Consider the following 18,701-nt stretch of genomic DNA (forward strand, 5'->3'; position numbering starts at 1 on the left):
TACAGCAATCATTTGGAAGGAGTCAGATTTTCACTGACAGGTACTAGAAGCTGTCCAGCTTATACCGAGTTTAGAAAAATGGATACAGAACATGAGACTTCATTTTGTTGATAGTATGTTTGTTGATAAACATACATGTTTACGTGAAGAAAATATCCTCAAGGAAAAGGATTCTAAGTGCATTTTTTCCTTAAAATTTGCTTTACAGTTTTTAATTAGTTTCCAGTAACATGTTTTAAAAGTGCTAACCACCATCATAAAGATATGTTAACTAGAACTATAAAGTTAAAAAACAAATCAATGCTAAAACATGCTCCCTCACCTATAGAATCATCATCAGTGCTCTGGCATTAAATCATAGGCTTTGAGAGTCAAAATTACTCCAATGCTGAGCTCTACAGCTATTACACTTGGTTTGAGATAGTGGGAAAATTTCTTCTCTGAAATTTGATGTTTTTACCTCCAAAACAGGGATGATAATAATGACTGAAAAATTAAAATGAGGGCAGCACTTTTCCATGAGGACAGGCTTCCACTTTTGCCCTCTCAAGTTGTCTTTCCTGCCAAACTAGTGGTGTCACAGGGTCCACAGTAGGTGCTGGTAGATTCGTTGCTCTTCATCAACTCATTGTACCTTCCAAATCATTCTACCTTGCTCATTCCTTAAACTGTTTTAGCCTCACATTTTCACATTATACTAAACATACTCCTTTCAATCAGCTGGTGTCCTATAGACAGTCATTCTCTGTTAATTTTTTTAGTACTCAAGCATGTTCTTTTATTAAGCATAAGATGAGGGAATAACAGGAATTTTAAGGAGAATACTAAAGCAGGAGATCTGAAAAGCTGTAAACTTCCATGTTTGGGTTACTTATTGAAACTGTGAACAAAGAATAAAGGGAATTCCCCACCCCAAAACTATCCTGTAAATTCTTAACAGATACAATGCTTCCTGCCTTTCCTGCCTGTCTAGGAATTGAAGGACTGCTTGGCAGAATTTGTTACAAACTCTAAATAACTTTTTGTATAGCCCTGGCCAGGCAGCTCAGTTGGTTAGAGTGTTGTCCTGATATGCCAAGATTGTGGGTTCAGTCCCCAGTCAGGTGACATACAAGAATCAACCGATGAATGCATAAATAAGTGGAACAAAATACTGATGTTTCTGTCCCTAAAATCAATTTTAAAAAATTTTAAAGAATTTTTGTACAGTTTGTCAAGGGAGTATTTGGACTAGTACTTTTGTGATCCAGTAGCTGTCTATTCCACCCATTTCTCGGTGTCACCTTCATTTTGGCTAGCTGGAACAAGGTTCAGAGTTCTCCAGTAGTTACCAAGTCCAGTGAGACGTGCTCTGGATGAATGAAACAATGATCTCCTGGATAATGCAGCAAAGAAGGATGAACACTGGCTTCTTACCTAAACAGGAGAAAGCTCCTGGATGCAGTGTGGCTATGGTGGGCTGTGGCCGTGGTGGTGGCTGTGGGGGACAGGGCACCAGACTATTCTAACCAAAGAGAATTGCCTGTGCTTGTACAATGAGATGAGGAACCCACATACCAACTGAGCATTCACTTTCAAACAGGCCACTACCAGGAAAGCAAAGGGATCCAAGCCTAAGCCAGCCCCAGATTGCCATTTGACCCCTGGTATTCCCTGGTTCCCATTGGTACTTAACATTTTCCCATCTGCTGTGACTACTCTTACTTCCTTTACTCTGGTGGGTCTGTGTCAGCAGGACGTGGAAAGGCCCCTGGATGATAAATTGGAAGGTGTCCAGCACTGGCAGTGACATGCATGCACACATAGATTCGGGGGGAGGGTGTGCTGATCCTTACCAGAGCTCCCACTTAGCTGGTTTGGCTGCCAAGTCTTTCTTAGAAAAGCCTCACTGAGTGCCCACAGGACCCCACTTATCTCTTCATTCTGAGCTTGTGGGGAGGGCAGGTAGCAGCAATAATTGTTGAAATACATCCCTCCTAGACCCTCTAGCTCGGGAGCAGCAGCACAGTAGATGATGATGGCAGATCCTTGTTCCATGGACATGGTGAAAGGCCTGACTAAGGTAAACAGCAGCGTGTACACCCACCAGTTGTGATGAAGGAAGGAGTACATCATGTTTCCTGGATGTACTGTGTTCCATGTGACCCCATGCAGGGAGAGGCGATGGAGTTCATTGGATAAGAGAATGTTACAGAGTATGGACGGGTTGTAAGCCAGCATAGCCCAGTAGTCATTTTTAGATGAAGAGAGGTGGCTAAAGTCTAGCTTTCCCGAGGAATCATTATTTGTAAACCTATGCAACTCTGAGGAGACGACAACGACTTGGGCTGGGGCTGAGCTGCATGAGACATCCTGAAGCAGCTGGACAAGATAGAAGTGCTCCAGGTGATTCACCTGGTAGGTGACCTCCAAGCCATCTTTTGTGAGGCTCCAGGGTAGAGCAAAAGCTGCTGTCATACACAAGCACGTGTAGAGGCACATCCCTGGCCTTGAAATCTTGAGCAACATGCTGCATGCTATGGAGCAGAGCGAGGTCCAGGGTCATTGCTTGAACACGGCTTCATTGGTTCTTGTCATATTCCTACAGGCCAGGATCACGTGAGCACCATGAGGGTCAAAAGACCTGGCGCTTTCAAAACCTATTCCTTAATCAGCTCCAGTAACTACAGCCACTTTGCCCGTGAAATCCCAGCCTGTAAGTCACATGGCTGTGGTACCACCATCATATCTGTCTAGTGGTTGGCTTTGTATAATTATCCTCCACAACAAATGCTAGTCTTGGGTCCAAATAGGTAGTTCTTTTATTTATATGGTAGACAAAATACACAAATCTGCTATTCGTGTTCTTTTTCCAGTTTTCGGATGTTTCCATTGAGTCTCCTCCTCAGTGTGACTGGCATAGTAAACCCAGCCGTCTTTGGTGGTTCTCTACTACCAGACGCGAGGCAGCTCGTCCTCGTTGTCCGTGTCCTCCGGCCTGCGCCGCGTAGATCATGGCTGCCCTGGTGGCAAAGGCGCTCTGTCACGTGCCCTCTCAGACTCCTATAGCTGGGTCTCGAGTCCACGAACTCCCTTCCCTGAAGGAGCGCCACACTGCGAATCTTCCTTAATTTCTCGAAAATTGTATCTCCTCACTTGTTTCCTTTTCAATAATTCTCCTGTCATAACTGGACGCGGTACGCCTTCAGGAGGTCGTGTCTAGGCAATACTTTCGCTGGTGGATTGAGGAAAAGTTAACAGTGATTCCCAGTGAAGGAATCCACGTTACCCCCTAAGGAAGTTTGCACTGTGGCAATCTCTCCGTCACCGCTCTAGCCTTTTGGGAAATGTAGCCAAGCAGCTTCCGTAGTCACAACACTTTTTCCTACAGGCTGAGGCTATACCTAAACGTTTTTCCTTCGGAAATCTGGGAAGTGTAGTCCAGACGCCTTGAGTAACCGCGTGCTCTTCTGCTCCTGAAGGAGGGTCTGGTGCATTTTGGGAAATGTAGTTCAAAGCTTCGTGTTATCGCAGGCACTTCCGTTCTCGGAGTGTGAGGTTGCTGCAGTATTTTTCTGGGGTGGTACGCCCGTTCCGCGCCTCACTGGCCCGTGCAAACTTTCTGCATCTATGCTCAGGATCCGCGATGACTCTGCGACCGACTTAGGGGAAAAGGAGCCTCCGCGGCGGACGCTGCTTACGTAGGGCGAGGTCGGCGGTGATTATATGCGTTTGGGGTGCCTCTGGCGTCCCGGAGTGGGACGGGCTTGGGTCGTTTATCGCCTGGTTTGAGATTTCCAGGGGCTCTCAGCTCGCCCAGTCAGCCTCCTTAAACCTTCCATGCGCGCTTCTACCTCCTAGCATTGGGGAGTTAATTTACGCGTGCCTTCATTGCTGTTTTTTAAAATGAGGATATTAGGACTTTACTGATGGAATTGTTTTTAGGAATTGAAATCTTAAAATAGTTCTTGGCACGTGGTGAATGATAATCTCTCCTTAGTGTCAATCTCCCCAGGAGCTGTCAGGTTCCAGGGTTAGGGTCAAGCTCCAGCTACAGTAACCCTGCCTCTTCTCTCCGATCCCTGCACGAGGCTGGTTAATCCCGGACCTTTTGGCGCAAGGTGGTGAAGGTTGCTTCCTGATTGCACACAGGGAGCGGGAGCTTTAGCTTTTCTCGAGGACTGCAGCATGATCACGGCATTTCATAGCATTGTTCTTTCCCCAGCCTGACTTTTCAAAAAGGACTGCTCAGGGGTAGAGGGAGTGACCCCCTAGCAACTGTCAGCGAAGCTCCGCGTCAGTGGGACTTGGCATTTTCCTTTTACAATGATATTTGCATAAATTGGAGATAGTGTAGGATGTGTAATCGGGCATGAACATTGATGATAACTCATCCTTAACTGCTTACTTTGATGATAAAGGTTTTATACAAATAAATGCATACTGCTTTTTTCCTATTCTATAAGATGAGATTGGGTCCCAGGGAGCGTAAGTCTTCACCCATAGTCATCCACTTAATAAGAGGGTGAGCTGGGGTTGGAATTTAGGAAGTCCACGTCCTAAGAGCTTGAGTTCATAATCTGGGACATACTCTCCCTAAGCCATAGGAACTAGCAAGAATCAGGACTTGATTGTGGGGAACCTCAAGAGCAAGGCTAATGGGCTTTTCTGTGATTTTAAAAAAAGATTTTATTTATGTATTTTTAGATAGAGGGGAAGGAAGAAAGAGAGGGAGAGAAACATCCATGTGTGGTTGCCTCTCCCGCGCCCCCTACTAGGGACCTGGCCACCAACCCAGGCATATGCCCTGACTGGGAATCAAACCAGCAACCCTTTGGTTCACAGGTGGGGGTGCTCAATCCACTAAACCACACCAGCCAGGGCAGCTTTTCTGTGATTTTTAAAAAAACATTGTCGACTATTTAGTTTCACTTATTTCAAAAAATATTTCTTATTTTTATAGAACCATATCATTATGGAGTTCAGAAATTACAGAAATATGAGAGAAGACAATTTTGTAATTACCCACTCATCCAGGATGTAAATATAACAAGTGTTAAAAGTCTAATACATTTTTGCTCAGTGGTTTTTTGTATGTATATTTGTATATTATAAACATTTTATGAAAAATTTATCATACCTTTCTTAATGTTTTTCCCCTTACCTGTTTTAACTATAGAAATTTGCAAACACTGCCAAGAAAAAATAAACTAATGAACTTCCATATAAATTATTACTAATGGTGGTTAATAGTGTTGCCTATTAGATAATGCTAGAAAACATACTAAATAACATACTTTTATATAATCCACAGTCATGTACTTATTTTCTTCTGTTTTTCATTTAAAGTCTTCATAATGTAATATTTTCACTGGAGGACTCATGGAAAGGCAACACAGACTCAGTGTAATCGGTGTTTCCCCCCATTTCAATGTCCAATTTTATTGCATTGACCTTAAGTTATACATTTGTTTACAAACACTGTACAAAATTTTTATACTTCTCTTAATGTTCTTTTTTTAATGTAGAACAATTCTACAGCCTTTGTCTTTTTTGTTCTTAATGTGTTTAAATTTAAGAGTATAGAGTCAAGTTATTTATAAGATAGTCCCTTGGCGTTTATCTGATACATTCCACGTTTAGGTTCAGATCCTGCATTGCTGGCAGGGATTCCACAGAAGTGGTGAAGTGTCCTTGCCATTACTACATGACAGGAGCTGAGGGATGTTGGTTTGTCCCTTTTTGGTGAAATCAAGTTTGTTCATTAAACTAAGGCGATGTCTATCATGGTGTTTTTTTTTATTAATATAGTTTTTTTCTGGGCAAGTACATTTGTTATTGGGCATTGCACTATAAAGACAAGTTTCCCCTTCCCTCCCACTTTATTTATTCATTCTTTCAAATATAAATATTATATCAGTATGGACTCAGAATCCATAAATTAGTTTCACTCATTTAAATGACATGTAGATTAACATTTATTTTTACCAATTTGTATTACATTATACATATCGTTGAATTTACCCATTTCAGGTGTAACAAACCAATGATTTTTAATAACTTCGATGAGTGGAGCAGGTTTTCGTTTCCCCAATTGGTGTCCTCTTGCCCAATTACAGTTAGCTAATGTCCATTCTCTTCCCAAATACCTAGGCAATGACTTACTTTCTGTCTCCATAGACCTGCTATTATGGATAGTGCATAAAAAGGACAATGCAATAGATAGACCTTTGTTACAAAGATTATCCATGTTCTACCATAACCAGTACTTCATTCTTTTTAATCAGGGAATAATATTGCATTGTATGGATATGCCACAATTTGTTTATTCACACACAGGTCAACATTTCAGTTGTTCCCAAATCAAATTACCAAAACCATGGGAAATTTATTATGATTAATGCTGCTGTAAACATTCACAAGCTAATTGACAAGAATTGTCCATGTTGGTGAGCAGCATCCAGGCCATTCTTTCAGCCTTGTTCTTTACCTTTGCAGGCACTGCCAGGCATACACTTCTGTCTTCCTGGGATCTGTATCACTCAGGACTCTGCGCATCCCCAGAACTAGGAGGAAAAATGACCAAATTTAAGGTGAGTAGGGCTTGCCTTGCTCACTTTTAAAATTCCATCTCATTACCAGATTATCACATGTTTTTCTTGGGACAACTCAAGCAGAACAATGGGTATTGAGGACCTGGTATGCTCCAGGGTTTTGAATTTACTTTGCATTTGTTTTTGTTTTAATATTACTTATTTTATAGAGTAGAAAAATTACTAGAAATGAACAATTCTCCCACTTTACTGTTTGCCTACTGACAGATTAGCTGTTTGCCTACTGACAAATTAACTCTTTTTCTCATGTTCACTCATAGCTGTATTTGTATTCATGTTGTACATCTAATTTTAAATTGTGACTTTTCCCCTGTAATGTTTCTTTTTTACTCTTGCAAATTCACTCTTTTATCTTAACATTTTCTTAATGTATAAAATAATATGTAATGTTATATAATGTTTATTTTTTAGGGTTATATCATATTCTCATTGAATTGATATACCTTATAATATTTAACCTCTTGCCACTCATAGACATTTGGATGGCTTGGGAATTTTACTGTTTTTTTTAAGTTATTTTTATTTTTCAATTACAGTTGTCATTCAATATCATATTAGTTTTCAGGTGTACGGCATAGTGGTTAGACATATAACAACTTATGAAGTGATCCCCTCATTAAGTCTCGTGCCCACCTGGCACCATACATAGTTGTTAAAATACTATTGACTGTATTTCCTGTGCCGTACTTTACATCTCTCTGTGGAATTTATTGTTTAAGCAACACCGCAATGACAGCTGTGTTACATAAAATATTTGCCTCCAAAATCAATTGTGAAAACAATCTGCCAATTATATTACAGTAAATTTGATATGTGTCAAGTTAGCTGTTTTTGAGGTAGAATATCCAAATGTAAGCATGGCACAGCAGACTGTCACTATTGCTCCACACAAATATCATTGGAGGTTTTCACACAGAAAGGGTTAGATTCCATCTTCCCCATGCCTGAGTCAGGCCTTGTGTGTTTTTTATTTAGTATGTGTTTTTTTCTTTTGTATAGTAATTAGTTTGACTAAAGTAAACTTAGTTTGAACCTTAGTTTAAAATGTCCAGAGATACTAGAAGATTTATCAGTAATTTGTGCTGTGTGACTGCATTTACTCCTCAGAGCTGCTGAATGAGGATACTTGGGTCTCATCTTCAACTTAAACACATGACATATGAAAAACCTGCTGAGATTCCCACAGGAAACCAAAGGTCAGGAATGATAGGCATTCTGATCAAGCGAAAGAGCTTGATAAGAAGAAAGAAAGAGTTCCTTTCATGATCTGTGCCCTGGAGAGCCCTTTTGAGTGACGATTTCCACAGGTGGCGCTCCTGTTGCCCAACCCATTTTCCATCCATTTTCCACCCCTTCTCGGGGTGCGTCTCTTCTCTTCCTGTCATGGCTCCTCCTCAGGTGCACAGAGATGCTCAGCACTCCTGACACACAAAGACTGCAATTAGCATAGTTGTATAAAAATTTCTAAATTCATCTGTGGTAAAAGATATCTTCCAGGAGTGTCCAACCTCCTGGCATCTCTGGACCATACTGGAAGAAGAAGAGTTGTCTTGGGCCACACATTAAATACAGAAACACTAACGAAAACTGATGCGCCAAAAAAAGGTTTTAAGTAAATCTATGATTCTGTGTTGGGCTGCATTCATAACCATCCTGGTCTATATGTGGTCAGTAGGCTGCGGATGGCACACCCCTGCTACACAATATAACCAGAAAAATAAAATTACCAGAAAAAATAACCTGGGACAAAAAATATTTACCCCCAAAATGCCAAAAAATATTTACTACACAAATGCCAAAATTCATAGTAGGAATCTTGGTTTTTTGTTTTGTTTTGTTTTTTTGTAATAGGAATCTTATACATAGGGTTAACGAAAAAATCCAATGGAATATAAATGAAGGACATGAATAGGACTGTTCAAGAGGAGAAATAGAGACTGTTAATAAACATTTAAGAAAGTGAAGATACTCATTTAAAATCAAAAAATGCAAATACTAAAACAAATTGTTCTTCCAAATCAAATTACCACAACCATGGGAAATTTTATAACCTGCTCTTGGCTGTTGTATAGAGAGAATTAGGGTGCTTTTATTTTCTTGAAAGATTCAGGAAATAGGGGGGAAAATTGGGGAGGAAAATCTGTCATTACATGTTCATAATTTTAAACATGCTTATTTTTGACATTTTAATTTTCATTTGCAATTATTTAAATAGCAAAGTAAAAGCTACATAAAATGTAGATTTGCAGGATAGGTTATAATGAGAAAAATATGTAAAATATTTAGAACAGGTAAGTATAGGTCTTCAGTTCTCTGGAATAATATGCCGCCATGAAATGAGATAAAATACATTTGATAATTATGAGAAGAAATAAGAATAGCAAATGTTTATTAGGAAATTAGCTGGTCACACACTGTCCCAAATGCTATAGGTATTCCCTTGTTTAATGTTTGAAAGAGCTCAGTCATGGTAAGGACCATTATACAGAGAGGCAGCTCAGGCACATAGGCAAGTTTGTCCAAGGTCACACAGCTCACGAAGGACACACCTTTCGGATGCACGCTGAGGCATGTTGGCTTCAGAGTGTGACACCAACTGCTGCAATCAAGAGATGTAGTGTGTGACTTGAGGTTACAGAGGACAACCCACATAAGAAAAGTGATAGCATCCAGGATTCACCTGTGAACGAGGACGAAGGCAGGTGCTACCAAATATGTTTGGAGTAACTTACTAATGCTCCTAGGGGCAAATGGCAGTGTTCACAGAAAAGTAAATCACATGTAGCCTGGGATACATATTTAGGGTTCTTGGAGGTTACTTGTGATTAGACTCAGTGAGGGCACAAAATAAAAGTATGAGGACAATTGTCAGTGCTGCACCACTGCTGAGGCTGAGGAGAGTCAGTGTGTGGCATTAGAGGAGAGGGGCTGGGAGATCTACACATTGACTTAAGTCATTCAATATCTGAAACTGCTTCCTGCTCAAGTTCCCTACCTTCTCAGCACTCTCCCTTTTCAAGTGGCCCTTGATTATAAGATTGAGGTTACATGTGTTTGGTGTTGTAGGAAGAACTGACATTCAAGGACGTGGCTGTGGTCTTTACGGAGGAGGAACTGGGGCTGCTGGACTCTGTCCAGAGGAAGCTGTATCGAGACGTGATGCTGGAGAACTTCCGGAACCTGGTCTCAGTGGGTGAGGACAGGTGCCCTCTCTAAATTAATGTCACTCCCCAGGAGTGGCTTGTGTCCTCAAGTGTTCAAGGATTTGTGGGTCTTAAAATGGTCACTTGCATCCATGGACCTGACTTTTGTACCAACACTTTTTAATGTAATAATATAAGGGAGAAATATCAGTTTGTTAGGAAGAACAGGAAACAGTGCAGCAAAACCACTGGCGAATTACATGATGATGTAAGAACCAGTGGGAGAAGCTTTAATGAAAATAGGCATTGGTTAGGAATCAAGTTTTGTAATAAAAGCATTTTATGCATATCTCTCTAGGTCTTGAGATACTGGTATTTCTTCTAGTCGGTCACATTTTTACTCATTTTGACTAACTGAGCAGTATGCAATAGGACTCTGAATTTCCACTAAATTGTACCTCTAAGTGTGTTCATTTTAAATGTGTGACTTGACATGTTCCCTGGGCATCACCCCTTCAAACATGACACAGTCCACTTAGAGAAGGAAAAAAGGCTTTGGATGATGATTGCAACCCAAAGAGAAGGGAAAACAGGTAAGCGCCAACCAGACGAGTCCTTGGAGGTATTGTTCTCCCATGTTTTTTACTTCTTTTCTCCACCCCTTTAGCTATCTGGTCCAAATTGCCAAACCTCTTTCTTGAATTATTTTAACCACCCTCGTGCTGGTTGCCCTACTCCCACCCTTCCTCCAATGGTCTCTGAGCTGTCGTTCCTTTACTCAAAATCTTTTATGGCTTCTCATTTTTCTTAAAACCTCTCCAAGTGGCTTCTGGAGTCCTCTGTGGCCTGCTCTGCATCCTCTCCCTCATGCTCTGTCTCTTCCATCCACGTTGTCCTTCCTGCTGATTCTCAGATCTGCCAGCAACATTATTTCTTGTTGCTGCCATGACAAATTCCCACAAACATCATGGCCTAAAACAACACACATCAATTATCTTACAATTCCATTGGCCAGAAGTGTGATGTGGTTCTTCTGGGTGTAAATCAAGGTGTCAGCACAGTTATATTTCTTTATGGAGTCCATAGAGGAGTCTTCCTTTTCCTTTAAGGTTTCTAGAGACCCTCCACCTTTCTTAGCTGTGGCCCTCCCCTTTCTCCATCTTCTCAGCCAGCAACAGTTCTCTCTGCCTCTTCTCCTGTAGTCACATTTCCTTCTTCCACGTGGAAGGACCCTTTCAAATGCATAGCGTCCATCTGGGCAGTAGAGAATTGTCTTTGATTTTAAGGTCAGCTGATTATCAGCTTTAATAACCCTTAGCCCTGTAACCTAACATATTCTAGGCCCCAAAAATTAAGGTGCAGATGCTTTGGGGGCCAACTACAGGTACTTCTGCCTCAGGACTCTACTTGCTTTCTTTGTGCCAGACATGCTCTTTCACCTAAAACCTTCCTGTCCCCACCCTTACTTCATTCGGGCCTCTGCTCAGTTTTCGTTTCATGAAAAAGGCCTTCTCTGACCACCCTGTGTAAAATACATCTCTGCTGTCCTTGTTCTGCCTTTTATTGGAGCTCATGTTTTTATTTACCTGCATGTCACCTCTCCCCTCACAATGAAGTATAGTCCCCGAGTGAGAAATTTTTATCTGATTTATTACTCTACCTTTAGTGCTTAAAATAGTCTGGTATGTGACAGGTGTCCATAAATGTTTGTTGACTTCGTGAATATGTTCATAGGTTGGGGACCTCAGTGTCTCCATAGATTATGGAGATAGCTGTCGGTCATGTACAAGCCAGAGTAGATGGAGGGTGTTTCAGAACATTTGTTGTCTTCTGATGAATGCCTGTCTGGTTACTTTATATTTTATTTACTCTCATGGGTGCCCTTCACATGAATGTGTATTTGTGTATGTGCATTTGACCCACATTCCAAGGAAACTTGTAAGCGTTGTGGTTGTGACCGCACTGAGTAACACACTTTCCCTGTGGCTTTCCTGTAGCCTTCCTTAGGGAAGCATACTGACTTCTGGGAAGAATAGTTTTGGAATGAGGATCTAAAGGCTGATTCTCAGATAGCTACCCCACACAAGGAAAAAAGATCTATTTCCTACACTGTCAGACAACAACTAGGCTGCAAGCTGCCTTTCCCCTGAAGATCTGCCATCTGCAGCCCATTCGCCTCTTTCAAGGTGCCATCCATGTCACTGCCCCCAGGTTTCCCTTTATGTCCTTGAGGAGGAAGATTTAAGATGAGAGTGACATGAAAAACACACCTGAATGTTGCCTATATCTCTGATTCAAAAATGTGTTGTCTTTGTTTTCTACAAATTTAGCTATTTAACAAATGTTAAAGAATATAGATTTCATAAAATTTTCCCTAGATTTTTATAAAGACTATGTGTTTTTTCAACTAGTGAACATTTTAACCTGGAAAGAATTGGGAAAATTCCTGCTTAAAATTGTTACATCCTCAGGGAACCTCCCTGTCCCTCTCACACACTATTTTTAAAGGTCAATTTGTTCAATATAACCATAAACTGTGTTATTTATCAAGAAGTACATACTCTCCAAGTGATATTTTTTTCCAAGTTTCCACTCTTGGAGCTTATTTTTCCACTTGAATAATTTCTTTAAGTAAGTGCTTGGTAACTTCTAGAACCAAAGTTTTCAGGGCTGTTTTTCTTTCTCTATGACCCATAGTAAGTGACACATCCTTCATTGTAACCAGAGCCAATGTTTCACATGTTTTAGAATTATATATATGACTTTCATAGGCATTTCATATAGTAATCCCTCTACTGTTGGTGATGATTCTCTGACACTTTCTATCTGGGTTCTTTGTTCTGAATACCTATCTCAAGCTTTTAAATTTATTTCACAGCTCACTAGAGGGATGGGGTTTTCAATTTGTAAAACTGCTGTAATAGTTTTTTTTTATCTACAGCCAAAGTTTTTCTCAAAGAAATAGTCCAAAAGCTTCAGAAGGCACCAGTAATAGGCCCTCTTGCTTTCTTTTTGCTTCAAGGAATTTTACCACCTTTGATTTTCTCATTAGCATTGTGCTTGGTGTATGCATACCTGTATGTTTTGGTTTGTCCAAAAGTAAAATTTTCTTGGTGGTTTTCATTTATTCATTCAGTGTACATTTGCTGCATGCTCACCATGCTCCAGGCACAGTTCTGAGCAGTGGTTATAAAGCAGGAAGATGGAATGTGTTTGGTGTACAAGGTGCCAATGCGTCCCTCTTTGATGCTGTGTTGTGAGGGGAAAGACATCAATTAACAAGTTGATTTTTTCTGTCTCATGGTAAAAAGTGCTGAGTAGAACATCAACAAAGAGCAAGGAAGTTGCCAGAGGTAAACTGAGTGAGGACAAGATTTATTATTTTACACTGGGTGGTAAAAAGGTCTTGTGGGTGGGCTGACATTGAGGAGAGACCAAAAAGATATGAGGAGCCATCCATGTGACTCTTCTGGGAAGAGGTTCTGGCAGGAATTAACACTTGTTCAATGGCTGGCTTTCTGAGTTTACACTGTGACCTCATCTTTTCCTTCTCCCAGGTTCTATCTCCATTGTAAAAGATTACCTTCCAATTTTCCACTTCTTTTTCTAAAGATCTGAATTACTGACAGGTTTTAGAACAAAAGTTATTATCTGTTCAATTTTATTTCCCTTTTGTCCTCCTGAATGAAACTTGCCAGTAGGAGCTACCATTTCACTATCTGCTTTACACTTTTTAAGTCAGCATGTGATTAGGTATTTACTCCCAAACCTGCAAATCATTATAACCATACCAATCACCTCAACATTGAATTAACTTTCAATAAAATGACCCAAGACAGATTTATATAGTGAGAATGCTTTTCTATTTTTATTCTCACCTGAGGACATGCCCATTGACCTAAGAGAGACAGAAAGGGAGGAAGGGGGGTGGGGGGAGAGAGGGAGAGAAAACATTGATGAGAGAGAGAAACTTTGATTGGTAGCCTTTCACACGCACCTGGGCTGTACCAAACCCACAACCTAGATTTGCCCCGACTGGGAATTGAACCCTCAACCTTTTGATTTTTGGAACAGTGCTCCAACCAAGACACACTGGCCAGGGCAAAAGAGGATGCTTTTATTAACTATTTCTACAGGGAGGAAGGTGAATTTCTCCTTTGTAAAAAATTTTTTCAGAACTACTTTCTTTAAAAAAATAACTATTTTTTAGAACAGTTTTAGGTTCACAATTTGAGAGGAAGGTACAAGATACCCTATATATCCTATACCCACATACACACAAACTCATAATTATCAACATCCCCCACAAAATACAACTGATAAATCTAAATACATTGACATATCATTATCACCTACAGTCTGTACTTTACCTTAGGGCTCTCTCTTGGTGTTAAACATTTTATGACTTGGACAAGTGTATAATGACACATATCCTCCATTACAGTATCACACAGTATTTTCACTACCCTAAAAATCTGTTCTCCACCTGTTCATCCTTCCCTCCCCATAACCCCTGTCAACCACTGAAATTTTTATTGTCTCCATAGTTTTATCTTTTCCAGAATGTCTTACAGTTGGAATCATACACTATGTAATCCTCAGATTAGCTTCTTTCATTTAATAATAGGCATTTACCTTTCCTCCATATCTCTTCATGGTTTGAGAGATTCTTTCTTTTCAGCGCTGAACAATACTCCATACTGTGTCTATTACCACAGTTTATTTATCTGTTCACCTACTGAAGAACATCTTGGTTGCTTACAAGTTTTGTCGTTATTCACTGAGCCATGCCAGCTGGACAAGTTTTGTTATTGAATAAAGCTGCTATAAACATCCCTATACAAGTTTTTGTGTGGACTTAGGTTTTCAAGTTTTTTCAGTAAATACCAAGGAGTGTGATGCTGGATGGTATGGTAAAAGTATGTTTAATTTTGTAAGAAACAACCAAACTGTATTCCAAAGTGGCTATAACATTTTGCATTCCCATCAGCAACAAATAAGCGTCACTGCTGCTTCACATCCTCATCAGGACTTAGTGTTGTCAGTATAATCGATTTTGGCCATTCTAATAGGTGTCTGGTGGTATCACATTATTTGAATTTACATTTCCCTAATGAGGTAACATGTGGAGCATCTTTTTTATATGCTTAATTATCATCTGTATATCTTCTTAGGTGAGGTGTATGTTGAAGTCTTTGTTTCATTTGTAATAGTGTTCTTTGTTTTCTGATTGTTGACTTAAAAAAAAAAAGATTTTATTTTTAGAGAGAGGGGAAGGGAGGGAGAGAAACATTGATGTGTGAGAGAAACACCTGTTGGTTGCCTCTCTCATACCCCCAACAGCAGGCCTGGCCTGCAACACAGACATGTGCCCTGACTGGAAATCAAAAACTGGCGACCTTTCAGTTTATGGGAGGACACCCAACCCCCTGAGCCATACCAGTCAGGGCAAGAGAAGTACTTTTAAACTAATTCAAAATTTTATTGAAAAAGTATTCCTCACATGTTGAGGTAACTTTGTATAAATAGTAATACCAAAAAGGGTAAATCTTTTAGAAAACATATTTCTAAACTGAAGTTATTGGGAATGGTCAAAAGTTTGAGTTGCCAACTCACTTAATGTCTGTCAACACAGAAAAATGAAATTACGTGTACATGTGCACAATTTCCAGGAATACTTTGAATTGTAAATATAAATACTTTGAGGTATTGGATATTAGATTATATTACATGAACCTAAAACTGTTATTGTTTTTCCTTAAAATTATAATAGACTCTTGTTTTATTATCTGTGTAACTTTTCTATCTACATAACTTATTAACTACATAATTTACTATCCAAGCTTCTATACTAACTTTGATATTCAATTGACATGACGAGTCCTGGCTGGTATGGCTCAGTGGATTGAGCACTGGCCTGTGAACCAAACGGACACCAGTCCAATTCCCAGTTAGGGCACATGCCTGGATTGTGGGCCAGGTCCCTAGAAGGGGACGCGTGAGAGGCAACCACGTATTGATGTTTCTCTCCCTCTCTTTCTCCCTCCCTTCCTGTTGAAAAATAATACAGTCTTTTTAAAAAAAAATGGCCATAGGTTAACAGTTTGAATCATATTATCAACTTTTTCTTAAGATTTATTTATTTTTAGAGTGAGGGGAAGGGAGGGAGGAAGAACAGGACAGAAACATTAGTGTGTGGTTGCCTCTCATGCACCCCCAGCTAGAGGACCTGGCCCGCAACCCAGTCATGCGCCCTGACTGGTACTGAACTGGTGACCCTTTGGTTTGCAGGCTGGCACTCAACCCACTGAGCCACACCAGCCAGGACCATATTATCAACTTTTAAAATTAAGTCTTAGACACCTAACTTGCACCTCACATAAGAGACTTGATATGTTCTAATGGGTTTCATTATGCTTAGTGGACAGAAGCCAACTGGACCACCTCTTGATTTCTGTAGATATGCAAACCAGAGAACATGATATCCAATGGAAAAGACAAATGGAATATTCCCTGGATTCATTGAAATCTCACATTCTCTTTTAAATGTGAAATTGTGAAAACACTGAACAAAGCCTTCAGTTGTTCATGCCTCTGCATTCTCTGTCCTTACAGGAGGAAAGATCCAAAGTAAGATAGAGAATGTGCCAGAAGCAGAGCCACATGAAGAGTTTTCCTGCTGGCATATCTGGCAACAGATTGCAAGTGACTTAACCAAACATCAAGATTCTGTGATGAAGAGTTCTCAGTTTTCCAAACAAGGTGATTTGCTTGGCCAGGTTGGTGCAGGACAGTCTATAAATCAAATAGGCCAGAAACCTTACCAGTGTAATGAATGTAAAAAATACTTCAATGATGTCTCCAACTTTGATCTTCATCAACAAATACATTCAGGAGAGAAGTCTCATACATGTGGTGAGTGTGGAAAAAGCTTCTGTTATAGCTCAGCGCTCCGTATTCATCAGAGAGTTCACTTGGGAGAGAAACGCTACAAGTGTGATAAGTGTGGTAAGGAATTCAGTCAGAGTTCACATCTGCAAACTCATCAGAAAGTCCACACTGTAGAGAAACCATTCAAATGTGAGCAGTGTGGGAAAGGCTTCAGTCGTAGAGCAACACTAACTGTTCATTGTAAATTACACTTGGGAGAGAAACCTTATAACTGTGACAAATGTGGAAGGGCCTTCATTCATGCTTCACATCTTCAGGAGCACCAGAGAATCCACACTGGGGAGAAACCATTCAAATGTGATATATGTGGGAAGAACTTCCGTCGTAGATCAGCACTTAATAGCCATTGTATGGTGCACACAGGAGAGAAACCATACAAATGTGAGGACTGTGGGAAGTGTTTCACTTGTAGTTCAAATCTTCATATCCATCAGAGAGTCCACACAGGAGAGAAACCATATAAATGTGAAGAATGTGGTAAGTGTTTCATTCAGCCATCACAATTTCAGGCCCATCGGAGAATCCACACTGGAGAGAAACCTTATGTATGTAAAGAGTGTGGTAAGGGCTTCATTTACAGTTCAAGTTTTCAAGCACATCAGGGAGTTCACACAGGGGCAAAACCATACAAATGTGAGGAGTGTGGGAAGAGCTTTAGGATGAAAATCCATTACCAAGTTCATCAGGTGATCCACACAGGAGAGAAACCCTACAAATGTGAGGTATGTGGGAAGGGCTTCCGTCAAAGTTCATACCTTAAAATCCATCAAAAGGCCCATTGTGTGGAGAAACCTTACAAGTGTGAAGAGTGTGGACAGGGCTTCAATCAGAGTTCACGACTTCAGATTCACCAGCTGATCCATACTGGGGAGAAACCATACAAATGTGAAGAGTGTGGGAAGGGATTCAGTCGTAGAGCAGATCTTAAAATTCACTGTAGAATCCACACAGGAGAGAAACCATATAATTGTGAGGAGTGTGGGAAAGTCTTCAGTCAGGCCTCACATCTTCTGACCCATCAGAGAGTCCACAGTGGAGAAAAGCCATTCAAATGCGTTGAGTGTGGGAAGGGCTTTGGTCGGAGTTCACACCTTCAAGCCCATCAAAAAGTCCACACTGGGGAAAAGCCATACAAATGTGATGAGTGTGGGAAGGGCTTCAAGTGGAGTTTGAATCTTGATATGCATCAGAGGGTACACACCGGAGAGAAACCATATAAGTGTGGGGAGTGTGGTAAGCACTTCAGTCAGGCCTCGAGTCTTCAACTTCATCAGAGTGTCCATACTGGAGAGAAACCATACAAATGTGATGCATGTGGCAAAGTCTTCAGTCGCTCTTCACAACTTCAGTATCACAGGCGAGTTCACACAGGAGAGAAACCTTACAAGTGTGAAATATGTGGTAAAAGCTTCAGTTGGAGATCAAATTTTGTAAGTCATCGCAGAATCCACGCTGGTGATGCATTTCACAAAGGTGGAGAGAGTGGTAAGACCATCAGAGAATTGTCAGAGGAAAGAGGTTCTACAAAATGATCTTTCTTTAAAAACTCATGTACAATCCAAATTCTTATCAGGTTTCATAGGAGAAAAAAATATTTGTTTAATAAGCAAAAGTGGGACACATCTAAGTTTTCTGCAGGCCACACAGCAGAAAACCCTTGTATGTGGTGCAGTAACACTTCATTCAGAACTTTGACATTTATTAGCCGTCACTTAGGAGTTGGTACTTAGAAGGAGAAACAGTTCAGTCTGGTGTTTAACAAGAGTGCAGTGAGAGGCATGCCAGAATTGCTGCCTCCTTGAATATAAGCCAGAATTGCTGCCTCCTTGAATACAAGCTCCATGAGGGCAGGGACTTTGCTGCAAAGTCTGCACTACCTTAACGTTGACTGATTCCTGTAGATGGTCTCAGTACTTATACATTAAATAAACCAAAAGGGAAATGTACAATATATGAAATCACATCTAGAGAAGGAGACCTGCCAAACAGAATTCAGGGAAATGAGTATTTGTCA

General features: G+C 40.4%; 1 protein-coding gene and 1 pseudogene across 1 annotated transcript; one reads left to right on the forward strand and one right to left on the reverse strand.

Moving 5' to 3' along the window:
- Positions 1 to 1,847: 1,847 nt before the first annotated feature.
- Positions 1,848 to 6,537, reverse strand: LOC129082665 (WW domain-containing oxidoreductase-like; annotated as a pseudogene).
- LOC129082729 (zinc finger protein 234-like) lies at positions 3,510 to 18,266 on the forward strand. The gene is made up of 4 exons (XM_054588444.1): positions 3,510 to 3,690; positions 6,478 to 6,572; positions 9,660 to 9,786; positions 16,352 to 18,266. The coding sequence occupies exons 2-4, from the start codon at positions 6,558 to 6,560 to the stop codon at positions 18,217 to 18,219; spliced, it is 2,010 nt and encodes a 669-aa protein (XP_054444419.1). The 5' UTR covers positions 3,510 to 3,690; positions 6,478 to 6,557; the 3' UTR covers positions 18,220 to 18,266.
- Positions 18,267 to 18,701: the final 435 nt, after the last annotated feature.

Source organism: Pteronotus mesoamericanus, unplaced genomic scaffold (assembly GCF_021234165.1).
Source record: "Pteronotus mesoamericanus isolate MK-2021 breed Mesoamerican mustached bat unplaced genomic scaffold, CSHL_Meso_final scaffold_137, whole genome shotgun sequence".
In the NCBI taxonomy this organism is placed as follows: Eukaryota; Metazoa; Chordata; class Mammalia; order Chiroptera; family Mormoopidae; genus Pteronotus; species Pteronotus mesoamericanus.